General features: G+C 38.2%; 1 protein-coding gene and 1 long non-coding RNA gene across 8 annotated transcripts in view; one reads left to right on the plus strand and one right to left on the minus strand.

Annotated features, from left to right (window-relative positions):
• The window catches only part of LOC137636256 (MAP kinase-activating death domain protein-like), a 105,733-nt gene extending 95,997 nt beyond the window's left edge, over positions 1 to 9,736 (plus strand). For 6 of the 7 annotated variants that reach the window (XM_068368689.1, XM_068368687.1, XM_068368688.1 and 3 more), the window contains 2 exons: positions 1,068 to 1,114; positions 7,490 to 9,736. In XM_068368689.1, coding sequence (XP_068224790.1) covers positions 1,068 to 1,114; positions 7,490 to 7,627 — 185 coding nt within the window. In that variant the 3' untranslated portion in view covers positions 7,628 to 9,736. The remainder of the gene's footprint in view (positions 1 to 1,067; positions 1,115 to 7,489) is intronic. The other variant, XM_068368692.1, reaches the window with a different exon arrangement.
• The window catches only part of LOC137636258 (uncharacterized), a 62,626-nt gene that overhangs the window by 6,018 nt on the left and 35,673 nt on the right, over positions 1 to 20,935 (minus strand). Inside the window, exon 2 of the long non-coding RNA XR_011043009.1 lies at positions 7,476 to 7,631. This is a non-coding gene — a long non-coding RNA (uncharacterized lncRNA). The remainder of the gene's footprint in view (positions 1 to 7,475; positions 7,632 to 20,935) is intronic.

A 20,935-nucleotide genomic window follows, 5' to 3' on the forward strand; every position in this document is an offset into this window, starting at 1 on the left:
CACATCATTCACTTGTTGAAAATGTGTCTGCTATTTTTTTACTTTGTGATAATTTGGATGTCTTATTCTCTTAATAGAGATACTCATTGTAGATGAATATACTTAGTTCAAGATGATTACTTAAACATTTTTTTTTTTTTTTTTAGTAAATTTTACCTAAAATTTCAAGATTAGAAAAAAATCATAAAAAAAATTGACTATCTTTAATCAAGTTAAATTCATCTACAAGCTCCCATTAAAGATTTCAATACAGTTTTCCCCTCTTTATGGCACAATATTTAATATTTGTAGGAAAAAAATATTAAAAAAATGTGGGTGTATCAGTGTATATTTTATGGTACCCTGAAACTCACATTTAATAGTACTGTACAGTAATTCAATTTGACTTTTTGTCCTAAGAAAACAAATAACACTGCAATAAATTTTAAACTATAATTTAGTGGTAAGCAGCTTTTCTAGATGGACAGTCCAAAATTAAACCATTGTTCTCTAGTCTTGGGTAGTACCATAGCCTCTGTACCATGGTCTTCCACTGTCTTGGGTTAGAGTTCTCTTGTTTGAGGTTACACTCTGGCACACTATTCTATTTAATTTCTCTTCCTCTTGTTTTGTTAAAATTTTTATAGTTTATATAGGAGAAATTTATTTTAATGTTACTGTTCTTATTCCTTGTTTCCTTTCCTCACTGGGCTATTTTCCCTGTTGGGGCCCTTGGACTTATAGCATCCTGCTTTTCCAACTAGGGTTGTATAATAGAAAATAATAATAAAGTCTGAAACCTTCATAAACACCAGACACTGAAATTACTGTATACACTGAAACTACAGTGCACATTATCACTGATAGTAAGGTATTAATAAATATTATGTGACCAGTACCGGGAAATAACTTTAATTACCCGTCAATTTATTCAATTTATGAGGCTTTAGTGTATGTATTTACTTAAAGGCATCGGTAACTTTAGCGTGAGCAACGGATATGGACAAAGCACAGGTATCGTGGTACAGTATTATTTGAGTCGATTTTCTGTCATCTGCTTTTATATGATTTTAATCCTTATATTACAGATCCTAAAACTCGTCATGTTATTCAAAGGAAATACAAGTCTGCCATGGTGAGTGTAAATATTGTTTTATTCTTTGAGATATGCATGGTTTTATTTGAAATATATAATTAGTATAATTTATAATTTGATCAATTTGGAATATATAATTAGCATAAATGTATAATTTGATCAATTTGGAATATATAATTAACATATTTAATTTGAAATATTTAATTAGCTTAATGTTATTATACAGTTTTTGATACATCAAAATTATCCTACCCTAAAATTAACAAATCGGTATTGCTTAATATAAACTACTATTTGAGTGGAATTATAAAACCTAAAAAAGTGTAAAATAGATTAGCTTAGGTTATGGAAAATGTGAGAATTGTTACCATATAAAATACCAAAGGTAAAGAGGACTAAGTGATTTATTGCTGTGTACAGCCTCAGGGTCAAAATACTTCAATAACACAAATATCTATTTAATGTCATTGAAAATTGTCATATTTTTTAAATGGGAGAGAAAGCGGGAGAGGGACTACACATATTCTCAAAGACAGGTAGGATACAGAAAATTAGTTTTATGAGACTATATTCTCCTTTCGGAATCTTATGGCTTTTGCCCAAACGAGTTTGTTCTTCCAAAAAGGATTTATTGGTGGAAGGAGGCCAAAAAGCCAGGAAGGCATTCTATTTTGGGTTGAATGAATACTTTAAAGTTTAACATCAGCTGTAACAGGAAACTCGTGATGTACTGTAAATGGTAATCCATATCAAGGTAACTTTGAAATTAAGATATGATGTGTAGATTGTTGGGGAAAAAAACTTCAACCACTTCGAATCCAACTTTTGAAAAGTGGCCACAAAAGCTACATATCTCAACTAAAGAAAATTGTTTGATTGTCAAAACGAGGAGATGAACAATATATTGGGAGGAGTGATGGAAATGGAGGTACAGGGAACAAGATGGAGAGGGAGACCAAAGCGAAGGTGGGTGGACTGTATCAACGATGACCTTCGATCAAAGCGATTAACCGGTGATGAGGTGTGGGACATAGGTAGATGGAGAAAGCTGACCAGAAACATCGACCCCACATAGGATTGGGAAAAGATGTAGACAAAGAAGAAGAAGATATAAAAAATGTCTCTAATGGACAACAAAAGACAGTGCAGTAACTGCGTATGGAAAACTGATTAGTGTATAGATAAATATATAAGTAATGGTATAATGCTTGAAAAATGGAACGCCAACTGTATACATCTAAAAGGTAAACAGTTTTCTCAAGACATTAGCCAAATCACTAATTCAAGTTATATCCATTGGCAAGAAACAGCACCATGAATCCATTATTAAATTTGTCTATCACTCAATTTAATTAAATTCTACTGTATACTATGACCTTCTTATGGGTTCATGAATTGTGTAAGCACCTAAACACTAATTCATTACCAACTCGCATCCTACCTACCTAGAAGTTACCCTTACTTTGAGACTTCACCACTCAAGGTTCTTCAGTAAATCACCCTGGACTGTAACCGTGAATCTGATCAGTGTAGGCTGCATCCTTGAATTGAAAATTAGCCCAACTCGGGAGAAGAATCCAGCGTGTGAAGTAATTTCACTGAAGATAATCTCCGAAACACATCCTATATTAGGTAATATAGAGCTGTTTCAGTATCACCATCCATCCAATGTAAGCAGCCCTTGCAGACAGTATCGGGTCTGATCAGGTTGATATGAAGACTCAAGTGACAACAGAGGTGGGTATGATAAATATTTGGTTGAAGTTCTGCCACTGACCAATTCATTGCCAACCAGTTGTACAGTCAATTTCATATCCTTTGGCCTATTTTTGCAAACATTTTGTTTGGTTGGATAAGGTGTTTTAGTTGAAGATTTCATGTTGCAGCTTTGCTACTAGCCAATCTGAAACTAAGTGCTTTAACCAAGCTGCAACCATCTCAAATTAAAACATATTAACCAACCAAACAAAATGAAGGTCTTTTCTAGAGGTTGGATGAATCGCCCAATGGAAGCAAAACCCTTGAAGACCATTAAATGCATAAAGTCTCTTGGGTGTTAGATAACCACACTAAAGCAACACCTCAAGAAATGGGTCTGCCAAAGAAGTTTATCAACAGACTGAGATTTGTGGTGGACCATCAATCTGTTTTCTTAACACCAATCACCTCAATGTCCAAGGAATAAGAACTTAAATCCAAAGAGAATGGATGTAAAACTATGGGCTATTGCAATTCAAGTTGGGAGCTTGTTCCCAGATATGCACCCTAGTATACATGTATCATATCTTGATGCTCTCAGTGACCCAAGGCTTCACTATTATCTTCTGACTTGACCACCAGAATTCTCACACTCCAATGGAAGAGTTATTGGGGGAACACCACCATCATCATCTATATTTTCTGTTATGCAATATGTTACTAGGACATCCTATTCTTGGTATGAAAGAAGGACACTGCTGCAGTAGTCGAGATACTTAAACAAAAGTTTCCTGTTCGAGTGGGGCCAAGCTGAGACTGGAGTAAACACTCCTGTGAACACTTGGGGTGAGGTGGACTGTCCAAAGCCCAGGACTTTGAAGGATGAAGTGGACATACTCTGCAGGACTGAAGGATGGGGATTTGTAAAAAAGCATGAAGTCTTTCTCAGTAATGGCTGACCTTACGCAGTTTTAGGAACCGCATTGAGAGATTGGGGAAGATCTGACTGTAGAACCCCAGAGCACTACCTTGGAGAACTTAAGCGCATTCTTCTCATCCAACGCTTTCCCTTCTACCACCATGGCCAAATCTTGCGGAAATTTCAGAGGGAAAACTCCGGACCACCATAAAAGTGCAAGCAAAGGAGGGCCATAGGACTTCTATAACCTACTGTTGGCTTAATGTCTGTCGCCTTGCTCAATGTCAAGACAGGCATTTCCTCACTTGTGGTACCTGGAAGAGTGAACTGGAGACTTCAGTGTCCCATATCTCTTTTCTTACCTGTGCCACCCTTCCTGCACTGTCCATGCTGGGGACTAAAGAGTGGAGCACTATCCATATCTTTCTTGAAGAAACAACTGGAAGCCCTAATCAGGCCTTTAAGGGAGTGGGAAATTTCTTCAAATCCAATCTTGTCGGAGGAGATTTCTTCAAATCCGATTTGTCGGCGTCACAGAAACTGGTCTTCCTGTAGCTACCCTCGAAAGTACCCACAAGATAGATGAGAGTCATGGCTAGTTTTTCTCCTCTCCATTGTTGCCTCTATGTTCTTCTGAGGAAAGTGACAGTCTCCAGCTCCATGGTATTCCACTGTTCAACTTGTCTGGAGAATCAGGAAACGACAGCATCCCTCCACATTCTCAGGACTTGGGTAGCCCTTTGGTAGCTAGCTGGTGTGCAAAGAAAAGTCACTGCCCTCACACTTTACAAAGCCAATTTTCTGTACTTCTCTAAGGTCTCAGTATATTATAAATCCCAAGTAATGTTAAAGTAGGCAACCGCACTGGACCTCTGCTCAGTTCAGGAAGCTGGCCATGGAATAGGATTCCATGTCAGCAAACTCAGAAGAAAAACTGTGCTTTTTGGTCTGAATCTTTCCACGGGCAATCCCACCATCAAAATAGAGACTGCAGGATCAACAAAAAGCAGAAATAGGCTTGCATCCCCTCTCAAGTATTGTACGTAGAATCTTCCTTGTCAAGCGTGTGTGTCTGGAAGGCAGGATCTTACACGACCAGCATAACTGCAGTAAATTCTGAGGCCTGGAGGTATGAGAAATTGGTCTATTCAAGGCCACACAAGCCATTCTGTGTATGGCAACTCAAGGGGGTACTTAGATCCTTGAGAGGTGCCAAAGCATTTGTCAATTTCTTACATCTGACTGTTACAGAAGCCACCATAGCCTTCCAAGTTTATTTCAACATAAATGCACTCAATCTTGGGATTGTCCACTTCTGCTGGTACTGGACCATGTTGGGAATCACTGGGGTGTTGAAACCACACGCTCATCATCCATCTTTAAGGGGGCCTCAACAAACATCTTGGATGGTGGTAGTTCTCCAAAGAGCAAGCATGATCTGGACTGTGAACGAAAGAGTGAATGTACTCATAATTTTAAGATACAGTAATAAGATTTTGAAAATTCTGGAGGCATGGCCTTCCCAACCAGACAAGATCATGAGTATGGAAAAAACCTTAAAAAGGGTTATGTACGGCCCGATCAGTAATATTCGTCCCCTTCAGTAAACGAAACTATTATTGGAACACCAGAGTCCCAAGACTGATGAAGCACAGTGTAGTTTAGTGTATGATTTGTGTCGCTAAGCACAGGATTGGGATGCTCCGGGTGTGAAAGACCTAATCGTCAATTCCGAATACGCAATGGGATACCGCCGTGTTCATAAGAGCGCTTGGAGAGGTCTGGTCGGTTATTCTTGTTCCCAGTCGCATATAAGCACGAGAAATTAACGATGCGTGGACTAGCTACTCTGGGAAAGACGGTGATCTTGCTTCCTTCCATGCAAACAAGTGGAAGCGTCTCTAGTATAACCTGGGAGTCAAAGGAAAAATAATCAAAAGGTGACCAATTAAAAGATAGATCACAAGAAAACCAAGAATCACATTTTCAATCCCTTATGTCGGGGAAGGTCTTGTCGCCCCTTAAACAAAGAAACCGATCTTTGATTCCAGAATCGGCAGCCCTTTATTCTGCCCAGAAACTTAGCTGCCTACAAGACCAAGCACCAGTAAAGCAAGTACGTAAACTCCTATACCCTTTACCATCTCAGTCTGGATTGGTTCTCTGCACCACAACCTTGTCTCATGTAAGCAGGGGAAAGATTGATCACAGTCTTATCTGGCTCCAGTCATCTGGTTTTCCTGAACTGCTACTTCTCGAAGTAGCAGTGTCAGAATAATCTAAAGAAGCCGAGGCTGAGGAGGAGGAAGAACTGGAAGTGAAACAGCAGACATGCTTCTTCAGGACTGATGTCTTAGAAATCAACAACAACACTCCCATGGAGAAAGATGGTACATAAGCCTCTTCCAAAGTAGCAGACACAACACCACCATTCAGCACCTTCGTAGGTGAAGCAGGAGTCAAGATGACACTAAGGGCAGCCACAGAAGTCCTGGCATTGGCAAAAAAGCCTTCACCCACAGACAGCACCCCCAGCGATGCCCAAGAAGATCAGCTTTATTAGGTGCTTTATTAGGTTTATATTGTCATCATTGTCACGCAGCCTCAAGTAGCGATAGAATGACTCCAAACAGTCAATCCTCCCAACACGAAATGCCCAAAGATAATTAGATTAATTGCAGAGTTCGACACATATCTGCCACACACACTTATGGCTTTACCCATGAAACAACTGCATATCCTTGTATTTTTTATTTAATTTATCAAGGTTTACCCAGGCACAACTGAATGTTTGCCCAATTCTCAATAAATTCTAGAAAGAGAAAGCAAGATATATAAACAGACAAAATTTGAGAGCCAGCAAGACTGTCTTGCTGTGTCTACTGCTTGCAGTCAAAGTAAAATAAAATCAGTGTGTCTTCCTGACTGACAAGTGGACGGTGCTTCCACTTCACCTGTCAGTAATTATAAACAACCTTGGCCAATTATAACAGCCGTTTCGGCTCTATTGAAGTCATACAACTATTGAAGGACGATATTTTGTATTCACGTAGGAGCAACTGAATGTTAGTTTTACGTTTTGAACTATCAAAGCAATGAGCTACCAATTAACATAAATCTTAAAAAGAAACTGTTGATATATAAAAATTTCTTAAAACAATTAGAAAAAAAAAAATTCACTGCCCGGCTCACCTTCAAAAAGTCACTAGAACAATGCTCACAGGTATTCATAGTAATTTCAGATGAAAACAATGAAAATGTATGAATACAATAACTCAAGATAAAAAAAATCTGAATTGAGGTTAGAACAACTGTTCTATGCAAACAAGTATGGCATGTGAATTGAAATGACTAAGGAAGTATGGGATGTCCATGCCTATATATACTGTAGTCGACTTCAACAGCCATACTAACTCAAAAATTCATTGGAGTAGGCATTTTACAGGGAAGAAAAACAGGAAATTTGAAACAGCTTTAAAAGAGAAGCACATGAACATTAGGGGAGTTTCATGGAAATAATAATTTACTAAGTACTTTGAATTAAAAAATAATTACACTAGAATGTGTGCCATAACTTAAAAAGGTAAAGTTCCAACATTTCTACCTAATCTGTTGCAACTCACATTAGATATCTCATTAGACTTATAGTTACATATTTTAGATTACTAATAGCAGCCATCTTAAAGTGTTTTGTTAATAAAATTACAGTACTCTACTGTAAAAGTTCTATAAAAAATTACCAAAATGTTTTTGTATGTCTACATCATGATATCTAACACTTACCTTTTCATCCACAGGCTGATCAGATTTGTTATGCAGTATTGTGTGTGTTTTCTTACGTGGCTGCCGGAAGTGAACAGAAGAAGATGGAAGTTGCACAAGAACATGCAAAGCTCGCAGCGGCAGTCGCCGCAGCCGCCCACAAGCGCCACTGAAAGCCTGCGAAACATAATATATCTAATTCCAGCTGCAAATATTCTGTTAACAGTATTGAGTCATTACTGTACAATACGTAAGCCGTTGTATTGTACTTCGTGCAATGTTTGGCTTTTTAAAGGACCATTAATTTTACCCGTATGCAGTTCTAAGGAACACACATTCTTTAGTATAATTGGAAATAATTATTGTAGAGCAATAAGCAGTAAAAGGCTGTCTGATGTGTGATATTCATTTTTTAAATGTGACTATATTTCAACTGTTGTATAACCAAATTGCTGAGATCAAATTGTTAAGCATATCCAATCACAGAAGATGGCAGGTTGTTTTTCAGTTTTTTTATGAAATACGAGAAAGAGCGGGAGTCAAAAGTACTGTACAATGCAAATTATCTGAATTGGTACCTATAGTCCATTTCTTTTAGCGATGCATATTTGCACCGACTCGCAGCGGTGCCCTTTTAGCTCGGAAAAGTTTCCTGATCGCTGATTGGTTGGAATTATCTCGTCCAACCAATCAGCGATCCGGAAACTTTTCCGAGCTAAAAGGGCACCGCTGCGAGTCGGTGCAAATATGCATCGCTAAAAGAAATGGACTATAGTGGTACGTTTAAAAATTTAACACAAAAATATTTTAACGGTAAACACTTAACTCCAGTGCATTATCCCACTCCGGATGCCCTTTTGGGAGGTTTTCCCAGGCATTGCTTCTGCATAATTATAACATTATTCATTTCTTTTATAAGTGAAAGTTTTAAAAAGATGGGAAAATAAGTGCAGTTAGTAAAAAAAAATAATTGAAAGTGGGAATTGGTAAACACTAAAGAAACAAAATTGATTTGTACTTTAGATGTTCTTATACTCTAGAAAGCATATCTGCTATATTGCTGTGACTTGTCGGTATTTTGCTATCTCAATACTACAACTCCGAGTCTATAATTACTTTAAAATGAAACTTTAAACCGTTTGAGAATCAGAATTAATGCTACAACTCCAAGTCTATAATTACTTTAAAATGTTTGAGAATCAGAATTAATGCTACAACTCCGAGTTTATAATTACTTTAAAACGGAACTTTTTAAACCACCCGAGAATCAGAATTAACACTTCAACTCCGAGTCTATAATTACTCTAAAATGAAACTTTAAACCGTTTGAGAATCAGAATTAATGCTACAACTCGGAGTCTATAATTACTTTCATTTTTAAAATGAAACTAAACCGTTTGAGAATCAGAATTAATACTACAACTCCGAGACTATAATTACTTTAAAATGGGACTCTTTAAACCGTTTGAGAATCAGAATTAATGCTACAACTCCGAGTCTATAATTACTTTAAAATGAAACTTTAAACCATTTGAGAATCAGAATTAATACTACAACTCCGAGTCTATAATTACTTTAAAATGAAACTTTAAACCGTTTGAGAATCAGAATTAATACGATAACTCCGAGTCTGTAATTACTTTAAAATGAAACTTATAAAACCGTTTGAGAATCAGAATTAATGCCACAACTCCGAGGCTATAATTACTTTGAAATGAAACTTTAAACCGTTTGAGAATCAGAATTAATACGATAACTCCGAGTCTGTAATTACTTTAAAATGAAACTTATAAAACCGTTTGAGAATCAGAATTAATGCCACAACTCCGAGGCTATAATTACTTTAAAATGAAACTTTAAACCGTTTGAGAATCAGAATTAATGCTACAACTCCAAGTCTATAATTACTTTAAAATGGAACTCTTTAAACCGTTTGAGAATCAGAATTAATGCTACAACTCCGAGTTTATAATTACTTTAAAATAGAACTCTTTAAACCGTTTAAGAATCAGAATTAATACTACAACTCCGAGTTTATAATTACTTTAAAATGAAACTTTAAACCGTTTAAGAATCAGAATTAATACTACAACTCCGAGTTTATAATTACTTTAAAATGAAACTTTAAACCGTTTGAGAATCAGAATTAATGCTACAACTCCGAGTCTATAATTACTTTAAAATGAAACTTTAAACCGTTTGAGAATCAGAATTAATGCTACAACTCCGAGTCTATAATTACTTTAAAATAGAATTCGTTAAACCATTTGAGAATTGGAATTAATACTACAACTCCAAGTCTATAATTACTTTAAAATGAAACTTCAAACCGTTTGAGAATCAGAATTAATACTACAACTCCAAGTCTATAATTACTTTAAAATAGAATTCGTTAAACCATTTGAGAATTGGAATTAATACTACAACTCCAAGTCTATAATTACTTTAAAATGAAACTTTAAACCGTTTGAGAATCAGAATTAATACTACAACTCCAAGTCTATAATTACTTTAAAATAGAATTCGTTAAACCATTTGAGAATTGGAATTAATACTACAACTCCAAGTCTATAATTACTTTAAAATGAAACTTCAAACCGTTTGAGAATCAGAATTAATACTACAACTCCGAGTTTATAATTACTTTAAAATGGAACTCGTTGAACCGTTTGAGAATCATTACCAGTGAATATAGATTTCTTTAATTGTTAATTCTGTTATACATTTCAAATTTGTACTTTTTGATAGACACTGGTAGTCGAGCTGGTGCTACAGTAATACGTATTATCTTGTACTTCAGAATTTTTACAATAAATGTTGTAAATGTTTAGGTTAAATGCATGTGTAAATTACTGTACATTGTGTAGATATTGTAATTTGAACATTGTTATCCTGTATGTGAGTACTCTACACGTCCAAACCTCATAAGTGTGCGTGTATTTTAATTTCCGTTCATCACATACCTAGAAATCAGTGCCTACCATATGTAATACTTCGGAAAATAGATGTAGATTAGTTTGGTAGAATGTTGAATACTGTATTTAATTTTGTTACATAGGTTTGTAATCATGTGGTCCTATTTAATTTTGTATAATTACGAGACACGTCTACAAAAGAAAAGCTTCATATAAAAAATGTAGCTACGGGATTATTTAAGGACGTCAAAATTGTAATTCTTCACTAACTTATTTGTCCAATGGAAGATCTGGTCTCATTTTAGTACTACATAAATTTGATAACTAACTTATGTACATTGATCAAAGCATATACTTTTAATAAATCAAGCGGGGGAGATGCACGTGAGATGCACGGTAACGTTGTACATTGGCTGATTAATGAACCGTTAATAAGGTTCTCTGAAATGTACCTTCACTACTTTGGCATTATGAATACAGTTGTAAATGTAAGCTATTAAAGTAATTTTTCACCAACTTAAAAGAATAATAAGAATTATAATGGTTATTCCAACTACATCTAATATATAAATGGACATATTTTAAGGTGCTGTGATATGTAATAGTATAATTTGTATACAATATGAAAATCAACAATATATTTTAAAAATTAGGTTCAAAATTCAACATCTAAACTAAATATAATATAAAACAACTTCAGTTACTGATTTATTGCATAAGTCTGTAGATCTGGTCAGTATTGATACCATACATTGAGTCGGTAACTAAACGGCACAAATTATCCACTCGTCTACCACCAACGTAAGTCACTAAAGCAAATTGTGTATGCACTTTATAAATATTGTATTTTTCCTAAAAGTTTCATAGGGGTTTTTGATGTGGAAAATGCAACAATGATCATTACTCTTTCGTACAGCTCAAAGTGCCTTTTCAGTTTAAGGTATATTAGGCCTATAATTTGCTAAGCATATCATTATATATATATTATTGTTACAAGCCAATAGCCAAGTACGAGAGGTACATTTGAGAGAACTTTTCTTCATCATTTTGTAATTTTCCTGTTAATATTTCATGTTTGCAATATCCTAAAAAAATGAAAGTTAACGATAGAATACTGTAAATAAAAAAGAATTTCATGCCTCCAACTTTTAAATTTAATATGATTACCTGTGATTGCTATACAGTGATTTTATTTGTGTGTTCTGCAGTAAAGACAAACAATAAGAAGAAATTTTTTTTTTCTATTCCTATCTATCAATGCTAATAATATTTACCAAATTGGGAACAGACATTACTATTCTGTAATACTTTTAAATTATTTGAAAATACATGATGTTATTAATAATTATTGCATTAACCCTTTTACCCCCAAAGGACGTACTGGTATGTTTCACAAAAGCCATCCCTTTTCCCCCATGGACGTACCGGTACGTCCTTGCAAAAAAATACTATAAAGACATTTTTTTTCATATTTTTTATAATTTTTTTTAGAAAATTCAGGCATTTTCCAAGAGAATGAGACCAACCTGACCTCTCTATAACAAAAATTGAGGCTGTTAGAGCAATTTAAAAAAAATATACTGCAAAATGTGCTGGGAAAAAATAACCCCCTGGGGGTTAAGGGTTGGAAATTTCCAAATAGCCTGGGGGTAAAAGGGTTAAATTATTTGAAAATACATGATGAAGTTATTAATAATTATTGCATTAATACAATACTGTTTAAGGAAAACTCTGACAGACTACTAGCGACTAATAAAACCTTAATTTTCCAAATATTCTATAATGTCATTTAGTAAAAATTACAATACTATTGATTATAGATCTCTTAAAATACAGATTATAATCATTTAATGAAACATTTAAACTATAAAATTAGTTATCCAGTTTTTTAATTGACTATTTTTAGCAGAGAAAATACAACAAATATTTTTTTTTTTACAATTTAGAATTTAAGTCAATTTAACTTCAAAGTCCTACAAAAGTATTTCTTTTTAACCCTTTTACCCCCAAAGGACGTACTGGGACATTTGACAAAACTCATCCCTTTACCCCCATGGACGTAAAGGTACGTCCTTGCAAAACACTGCTATTTACATTTTTTTTTTTTTTCTTTTTGCATATTTTTGATAATTTTTTGAGAAACTTCAGGCATTTTCCAAGAGAATGAGACCAACCTGACCTATCTCTGACAAAAATTAAGGCTGTTAGAGCAATTTAAGAAAAATATATACTGCAAAATGTGCTTGAAAAAAATAACCCCTGGGGGTTAAGGGTTGGAAAGTTCCAAATAGCCTGAGGGTAAAAGGGTTAAATATCAGTAACTACTGGTGTGTACTTAGATGGTAGTTATCTTGAGAGTAAAATGACCCCAAAAAAAACAATGTAAGCTAACTGACAGTAGGAATATCAACCTGATATTAAACTTCAGAGAACTAATGTTGTAAATAGCATGACTATAAGCTCATTCTGATGAACATCATGTATCCCTTCTATGGTGCCAAAGTACAATAGTAATTTTGAGAGTGACTGACCAGGGTTTGTAAGGTATATCTCGGTGAAGGAAAGGATCCTAGGCAAATAGGAGTGGTAGCATTTAGTATAAATGTAAGTGATTGGAGGTTCTTTACGAATTGTTGTTGCATAGAGGGACTTAGCATATCCTGGAAAGATTACAGTAGGATTTTGACTGAAAAGATTTAGGTAGATTACTTTGAGGAGCATCAATTAATACGAATGCCATGCAACACGCGGCACTCGGGAATCATCAGGGTATCCTGAAACCGATATTATCCAAGGACTATTGGAATAATCGGTAAACCAGTAAAGTGAGGAAAGGCTAAGGCATTTAGAAGTTTACAGTTTATTGAAAAGTGACAAATACTGTCAACATCCCTGGAACTTGAGAGCAGCTTACTGGAACATGTTCTAAAACTGGATGACAGTATACTGGAAGTTCTAGATCAATACGGAAGCAAATGGTTCCTTCTCTGTTAACACCCATAGTGCTAGATGCCTTTCTGCCATGCACAAAATGTGAGGGGCCACTGACCTTCCTCCATGCCCCAGATGATTGAATGCGTCTGATAGAACATTCCTCTTGTTGGATTTGATATTGCGTACAGCTCTATCATGTCGGCCCAGGTGTGTACCTGCTTGGCCAATCGTAAAGGGTCTTGTGAAGCCATACCCTTTGCATATAGACGAAAGTTTAGAACGGTCTTCTTCAATGCTACCAAGTGACATATCAAACACTTCGGAAAATACCACAAGCCTTGCTTAGTCTTCCAGTAGGTTGAAAGCAGATATTTACCTCTAAAAACAAGTTGAAAGCAAATGTTTACTTTTAAGAACCAAGTCCCTGCGGTGTTCAGGTACTCAAGGTATTCCCCGGCCTCTTTGGATTTGTCTGTGAAAGGCAGGATCCCCAGGAAAGACATTGTCAATCAGCCACCAAGCCATATCCTCTCGTGTTCCCTATTCCACTGGAACCATAAAGTAGGGAAAAAGCTAGATGCCTACCAATGATGCTTCCAACAACCCTAGAGCAATCGCTGGTGTGGGACCGCGTGTAGAACAAGTTCTTCAATGACGAGGAAAGTCTCAGAAGATAAAGCAGAAGTTCTTGGTCTTGCAGGAGCTACTGCACTGCTTCAATATCTTTGGCGATACAAATGTGCAATGTATTATTACCATATTCTGGTCTGCTATCTTCTGCCTGGCCATGCAGCTAGATTACCATTTGAATACTCAGAGCTTGGCAAATAGAGGTTAACTGTCTAGGTCATCGAACATTGCCTCCTGGAGGGAGATTCAAGAAGGTTTTCAAGAAAACAAGAGAGGAATTTATCTAGTAGGTACCAGAAAAGTGAACTTGGACATTGTAGACAATAAAGTCTAAAGCTGGCTTTGAACTGATAACCAAAGCCTTCAGGACAAGGAGGAAATACTTCTGTCAGACCGAAGGGCAGGTACCAAGATGTACATATCCTTCCGGTTCATGGAGCGAGAAGTCTTCTTCTTGATGGAAGACCATACGGTACTTGCCATCTTCCTCTTGAACAGGAAGAAGGTCAGTCATTGGGCCCCGATCAACTTCACTAGGAAAGTTGGCTGTAAAGACCTGCAGAACCGTCAGGAAAACTTTGAGTGCATTCCTATCCATTGTGTTCCTTTTAGACCCAGAGGACAACTACTAAGCTGACTGCAGTGTTAGGAAGATCTTTGAAAAGACTAAAATGAATACTGTACTTCTTCTGTGTCTTGGGAATGTAATGTTCCAGGTCGAGGAGAAGTGTACACTAAAACTGCTTATATTGATCCTGGAAGCAGCCTCCATGGCAGCAGGCCCGAGAATAATGTGGTACAGTGCCCAAGGTTTTCATCGGATCCTTATTAGTGGTGTAATCAATGAATTGATGGACAGGGGTGATGGTGTTATCAAAGTATCTTAGGAATTCCCCAAGGCAGGAGAGGGACAATGCGACTGCCGGCATTCTGACCCATACTGCTCATGTTAGGTCGCATACCGAAAACTCATCCCGGGGGTTGATTTTTGATACAGCACTTCTCCTCCCATGAAACTATGCAGAGGAATCAATGTCTAGTGAGACTCGACACAATCAGTCGTCATGTGCTTCAAAGACTTCATCCTTCTGTTTGGGTTGAACTTAAAAGCATTAGGAAAAGTATTGGCAAGCACTGCTTCACACACACACACACACGCGCAGAGAGAGAGAGAGAGAGAGAGAGAGAGAGAGAGAGAGAGAGAGAGAGAGAGAGAGAGAGAGAGAGATCAAATGTCCAGGAAAGGGGAAGAGCCCTTCATTCTTACTGGCAGTGCATGTGCTCGTTCTCGTAAGATCGAAGCACAGGTACAGGTGCGTGAACATATGTACTGTGCACCAATACTAAACACCTACTCGGGGATGGACACATTCCTGGTTTGTATTTTCTAACCATGTAAATGAGGAGAGAACGCACTAGGATACCTTCCCGAGTGGAATGTTCTTGGTACTGAACTGTCCCTACCACAGGGAGAGAAGTGGTAGGAGTCACAAGTGCGCGACTCCCATCGACTAAACTTCCCGTATGTCTTTGATGACATAGCCTTCTCAAAGTTTCCTTAAAGAATCCTTCTTCCCCTAAAGACACTTGCCAGCCAGTCCAAGAACACAACAGGAAAATTCCCTGCAAAGAACCAAGGTCACGAATGAGTGTCGGCTGGTCTTCTTCGATGAATGAACTGCTTCTGCCTCTCATGATTCAGGAGCTGCAGTTGCCTCATAGCCACATCATGGGAGTGCCTCTATTTGGTTGGGGAGGATCATTGCCAAAAATCATGCAACCAAAATGTGGCACTTTGATTCTTGTATGAAATGTGACACTTTGATTATTGTATGAATGCTGAAGTTGGACTTACGAAGTCACCTGTACCAATCTCGATCATGGGGCATGGGAAGACCCCATGTCATGGACCAGTTTCCGAGTTTGGAAAGCTCAGGTAGTGGAACAGTTTCGGCGTGTCAAAAAGTATCGCCTTGAGAGATTTCCATTCTGTTAGTGCTGGGAAGTAACAGGGTACAAGTGTAAAAGTTTCCTGGCACCTCAAAGGTATCTATCGCCTGAAGAATGCGTGTAAGTTCCGATTGCTGTGGTTCCAGATTGCGTGGATTCCAATCATGAAGTTCCCGATTGTATGATTCCCTATTATGGTTACCAACCATGTATTTACCGATTTCTGTACACAGTAATCCCATGGGAAACAACGATCAATCGAGTAGTGCGACCGAGCACGAGAAGAACAATGGTCATGCAGAAAGCAATCATAATCAAAGTGTTAAGAGTTAGAAGAAACTTCGGCGATCATGAAGGAAAGATCTCATCACCCATACAAGTGATCAGAACAATCATACTTTTCTCCTCAACAAATATTGTGTACACTACTGGCAAGCTGGAAAGAAGCAGATGCTAGAAGTTATGTGACGAGAAAATCATGGAAGAACAAGCGCAAAGTAGCCTTATGTACTCTGAGATCTTCAATTTCAACAGCCAAGTTGAAAATACTTCTATTACAGCAGAAAGGCTTGTATCCATACAGGTATAGGAACAAACCCATGGCCAGGGATCTGACCTCAACTGCCTTTGTCAAGTGACACTGCAGGCAACCCCTACAGATAGTAAGTTGGGGGACCTGCCACCCCTAACGGATACCTCGACGTCCTCAATTCACTGGCAGAGGGATGCCCTCTGTGGTAAAAGGAAGTCGAGGGGATGGTCTTGGCATCTGCTGAGGAGATGAGAACCTGGATGATGCAACTCTCCTCAGGAAGGCTAGTTCTCTCCCATTTTTCCACCACCACTCCTACTTCTGCAGGGAAAGAAAAGTTGGGTGATCTGTAATGTTCAAGTTTCTCCGATTCAGGGAATCTCTATGGGTCATATGCCTAGTGAACTTCGCAATTACAGCGTTTCTCCTTTTCAACACACAATTGCTCCAGATAAAGGCTGTTTGATGGAGTAGAAACTAACGCTTCTGCCCTGAGCGGACGTGATCATTTTGTTTTCTTGTTTCGGGATTTGCCAGGTTTTCCATTACTGCAAAATAGATCACTGCCCCTAAACAATGGTCTACCCAGGAGCAGGCCTAAAATGCTGACATAGTTGCTACCTTTACATTTTGCAGCTCTGAAGCAGAAAAGGATGAAGGTAAGTGAATCAGCTTATCACTGGATGTGCTCAGTGATAGGTTTGCAAAGTTTGAGTTAATCAGAAGAATATTAGGGTGTGTTTCTGTGGCACACATAACTTCCTTTATCAAGATAAGGCAGGAGGTGGTAAATTTGATGATCAACTCCATCTCAAAGACTTCTATGTGCCAAAAACATGTTTATTTAGAAGGTCCATGGTGTCTCAAGCCTGGCTCGAAAATGGGACGTCAAATTTATAATGTGTGTTCTAGGGTTTTGGGCAGATTCTTCAATTTGTGCAACATCTTCCAGTTACCTGGGCACAAGGCAGTTCATCGAGTCTGTCAACATTATAAGCGAGACTTTTTAAATTAAGAAAATACGACGCTTCCCCATTCTGTCGTCGGTACCTCTGAGAGAGCAACACTAGCTGCTTCTTCAACTTCTTGTTCTGGAGAGTCTTCTATGATGATCAAATAGAAGGATCTGGGGATCTGGCTCTAGGTTAGGACCCTGATGGTCCAGGTTTCTGTTCTAGAAAAGTCTTAGGGTTCTTTACCCTCTCAGGAATATCCATCCTCTCTCGCCTCGCTCCTGAAGTGCGTGTAGAAAATAAAGATGATGAATGGCTATAGGACCTATCATTATGAGCTGGAAACTTGTGTTATTAAGATGGAGATGGGAGAGAAGGCTTAGTCTCCCTCTCCTACGCCAGATATTGCTGTAATACTGTAATCTATACAGTGAACCCTCGCTACTTCGCGGTTCGACAATCGCGGATTCACCACTTCGCGGGGTTTTTCCATAACCCATATATATATACATATCGCGGATTTTCCGGAAAATTCGAAAATACCGTGAAATCTGAAGACAACCAAATACGATATTTTGTTACCTGTAATTCCATTAATACTGTAATTAGTAATATCTGCTCTTACTGATTGTTCATTGCATTACATATGATATATAATTCAGCACAGAAAGAAATAAAACACGAAAAGAGAATGTGATCATACGATAATGTACTGTATACAGTACGTAGTAAAATTAAATAGAACATGAAACGCAAATCAGATGCAGTCATACAATACGTATTAGAATGGTGTACAGTAAGGCTGCTGTTGACTAACAGTACTACAAATGTAATGGATGTGCTTCTTTTCCATGAATCTTTTGTATGTATACATACGTAGTACTGCATCCAATAATATTCTTTGTTGCAAAAATCACATTTCGAATAAGCGTACGAGAGAGAGAGATAGAGAGAGAGAGAGAGACACACACATCCTACAACAAAAGCGTAAAATAGCGTACGTAAAACTGTATTATTATTATTGTTATTATTATTATTGTTGTTGTTGTTAATAAAATTATTATTGTTATTATTATTATCATTATTATTATTATTACAGTACTGTACTGTATTATTATCATTATTTATTATTATTACGGTATTTACTTAATCTACGTACGTTCGGTATGCGCGGGGCATCTTCTATGAGTTGGTAACCTACGCATCATAGAACTGTAAGACGGGTTGTGATTGGTTCAAGCGCTGATAGATGACGAATCAGAACTCAAGTTTTGTTATCTAGCCTGTGATTGGTGTTTTGCCATCATCTCCTACCCGCAGCATCTAGGTTCTCGCGGGGCTGGATCGTCCACTCTCTGTTACCGCGTATCGCTGAGTAGACGTTCTTAAGTTTGTGAATCTGTGCTGTGTGCGACTTTTTCAAGTTGAACTTTTTGTTACTGTAAATCCTACTGTAATGGCTCCCAAGCGTTCTGCTTCTCTTAAGGCTGGTAGTGAGCCTAAACGCCACCGAAGGATGATGACGATAGCTGAGAAGGTTACGCTTCTCGACATGTTAAAAGATGGTAGAAGTTACGCGGCCGCTGGCCGCCATTTTGGCATCAACGAATCTACTGTTCGCTATATCAAGAAGGACGAGGCGAACATTAGAAAGACGGCTGCAATCACCTTTAGCAGATCAGCGAAGCGAGTCGTTACAACGCGTAATAAAACGATCGTACGCATGGAAGGTGCTTTAGCTGTGTGGATTGCCGACTGCCGGAAGAAGAACATAGCGTTGGATACGAACACCATCCAAACAAAGGCTTTGAGCTTATATGAGAATTTTGCTGCAAAGGAACCTAAAGACGACGACGGCAACCATGCTGAAGATGATGATGATGCAGATGATCCTCAACCAGGGACATCCACTGATTCCCAGCCTCAGAAACGTTTTTCCGCCAGCAAAGGATGCTTCGCGAAGTTTCAGAAACGCTTTGCCCTGAAAAGCGTTTCCCTGCATGGGGAGTCTGCTTCCGCTGACACTGCCGCTGCTGAAACTTACGTGAACCAGACGTTCAAGAATATTATCGCCGAAGGTGGATACAAGCCGGAACAAGTCTTTTATATGGATAGACCGGCTTGTTTTGGAAGAGAATGCCGTCGCGAACTTTCCTGTTGAAAGAGGAAGCCAAAGCCTCTGGCTTTAAAGCATTCAAGGATCGCGTTACCCTCGTGATGTGTGGCAATGCTGCTGGATTTTTGCTAAAGCCGGGGCTTATTTATAAGTCGAAAAATCCTCGCGCTTTGAAAAATAAAAATAAGAATCTCCTTCCCGTGTACTGGATGCATAATCAAAAAGCATGGATTACGAAGATGCTGACCTCCAACTGGTTCCATCAGTGTTTTAGCCCGCAAGTCAGCAAATATCTCTTAGAGAAGGGCTTGCCATTCAAGATCCTTCTCCTTATGGATAACGCTGGTGGACACGCAACTGACCTGTCGCATGAGGGCATTCAGGTTGAGTTCCTGCCACCCAACACCACGTCATTAATTCAACCGATGGACCAGGGGGTTATCAGGGCGTTCAAGGCCCTCTACACGAAGAATACCTTGGCGGACCTCGTTGCGTGTGTGGATGCTGCCCAAGATGATGAGGATGAAGATTTTAACTTGAAGGCGTACTGGCGGCAGTACACCATAGCCACGTGCCTGCAGAATATTCAGAAGGCACTTCAAGAGATGAAACCTGCAACCGTGAATGCGAGCTGGAAGAAGTTGTGGCCCGATATTGTTTACGACGACAAGGGATTTACTCCGTCGGAAATCCAACACTCTGCAATACGCAAATCTGTGCAGTTGGCTGCCATAATTGGAGGTGACGGGTTTGGCGACATGACGACTGAAGACGTCGAAGAGTTGTTGGACTGCCATTCCCAGCCCCTAACTGACGCAGACCTCGAAGACCTGACGATATCGGCAAGCGAAGAAGAGAGTGAAACCCAGGAAGAGACCCAAGAAAATGTCGAAGAAACGGGCTTAACATTAGAACGGCTTGCCAAGGCCTGCAACCATGCGAAGGAGTTGAAAGAAATGTTGCAAGAGTGGGACGAGGATATGGTTTGCTCGATGCAATTCTGCAACAAGATCGATGAAGACATGACTCCCTACAAAATGCTCTTGGATCGAAAAAAGAAGCAGCGGCAACAACTTCCGATCACAATGTTCTTCCAGCCTCGCAAAAAAGAGCCAATTCCTCCTGCTAGTACGCCTTCGGAAGAAATTGAAGAAGTTTCCCAGGAAGAAGTTGAAGAGGTGTCCCAGGAAAAGACACCTCCGTCTGAAGAGACGTAAAATACTACCTGGCTGCACAGTAGAACACATCATCAGCTTCATCATCATCATTTCTACTGTGCAGAAAATTCATCGCCATCATCATTCAAGTTTTTCTTCAACTTCTTTCGTGGTGAGTACAGTAACAATCTTTATTTTTTACTTTAATATTCTTACTGTACATTCTAAAACTGTATTTGTGCCTGTTTTATAGTTTAGTACTGTACGTACTGTATGCATTAAGTTAAAGGGAAG

Source organism: Palaemon carinicauda, unplaced genomic scaffold, assembly GCF_036898095.1.
Source record: "Palaemon carinicauda isolate YSFRI2023 unplaced genomic scaffold, ASM3689809v2 scaffold260, whole genome shotgun sequence".
Lineage (NCBI taxonomy): Eukaryota > Metazoa > Arthropoda > Malacostraca > Decapoda > Palaemonidae > Palaemon > Palaemon carinicauda.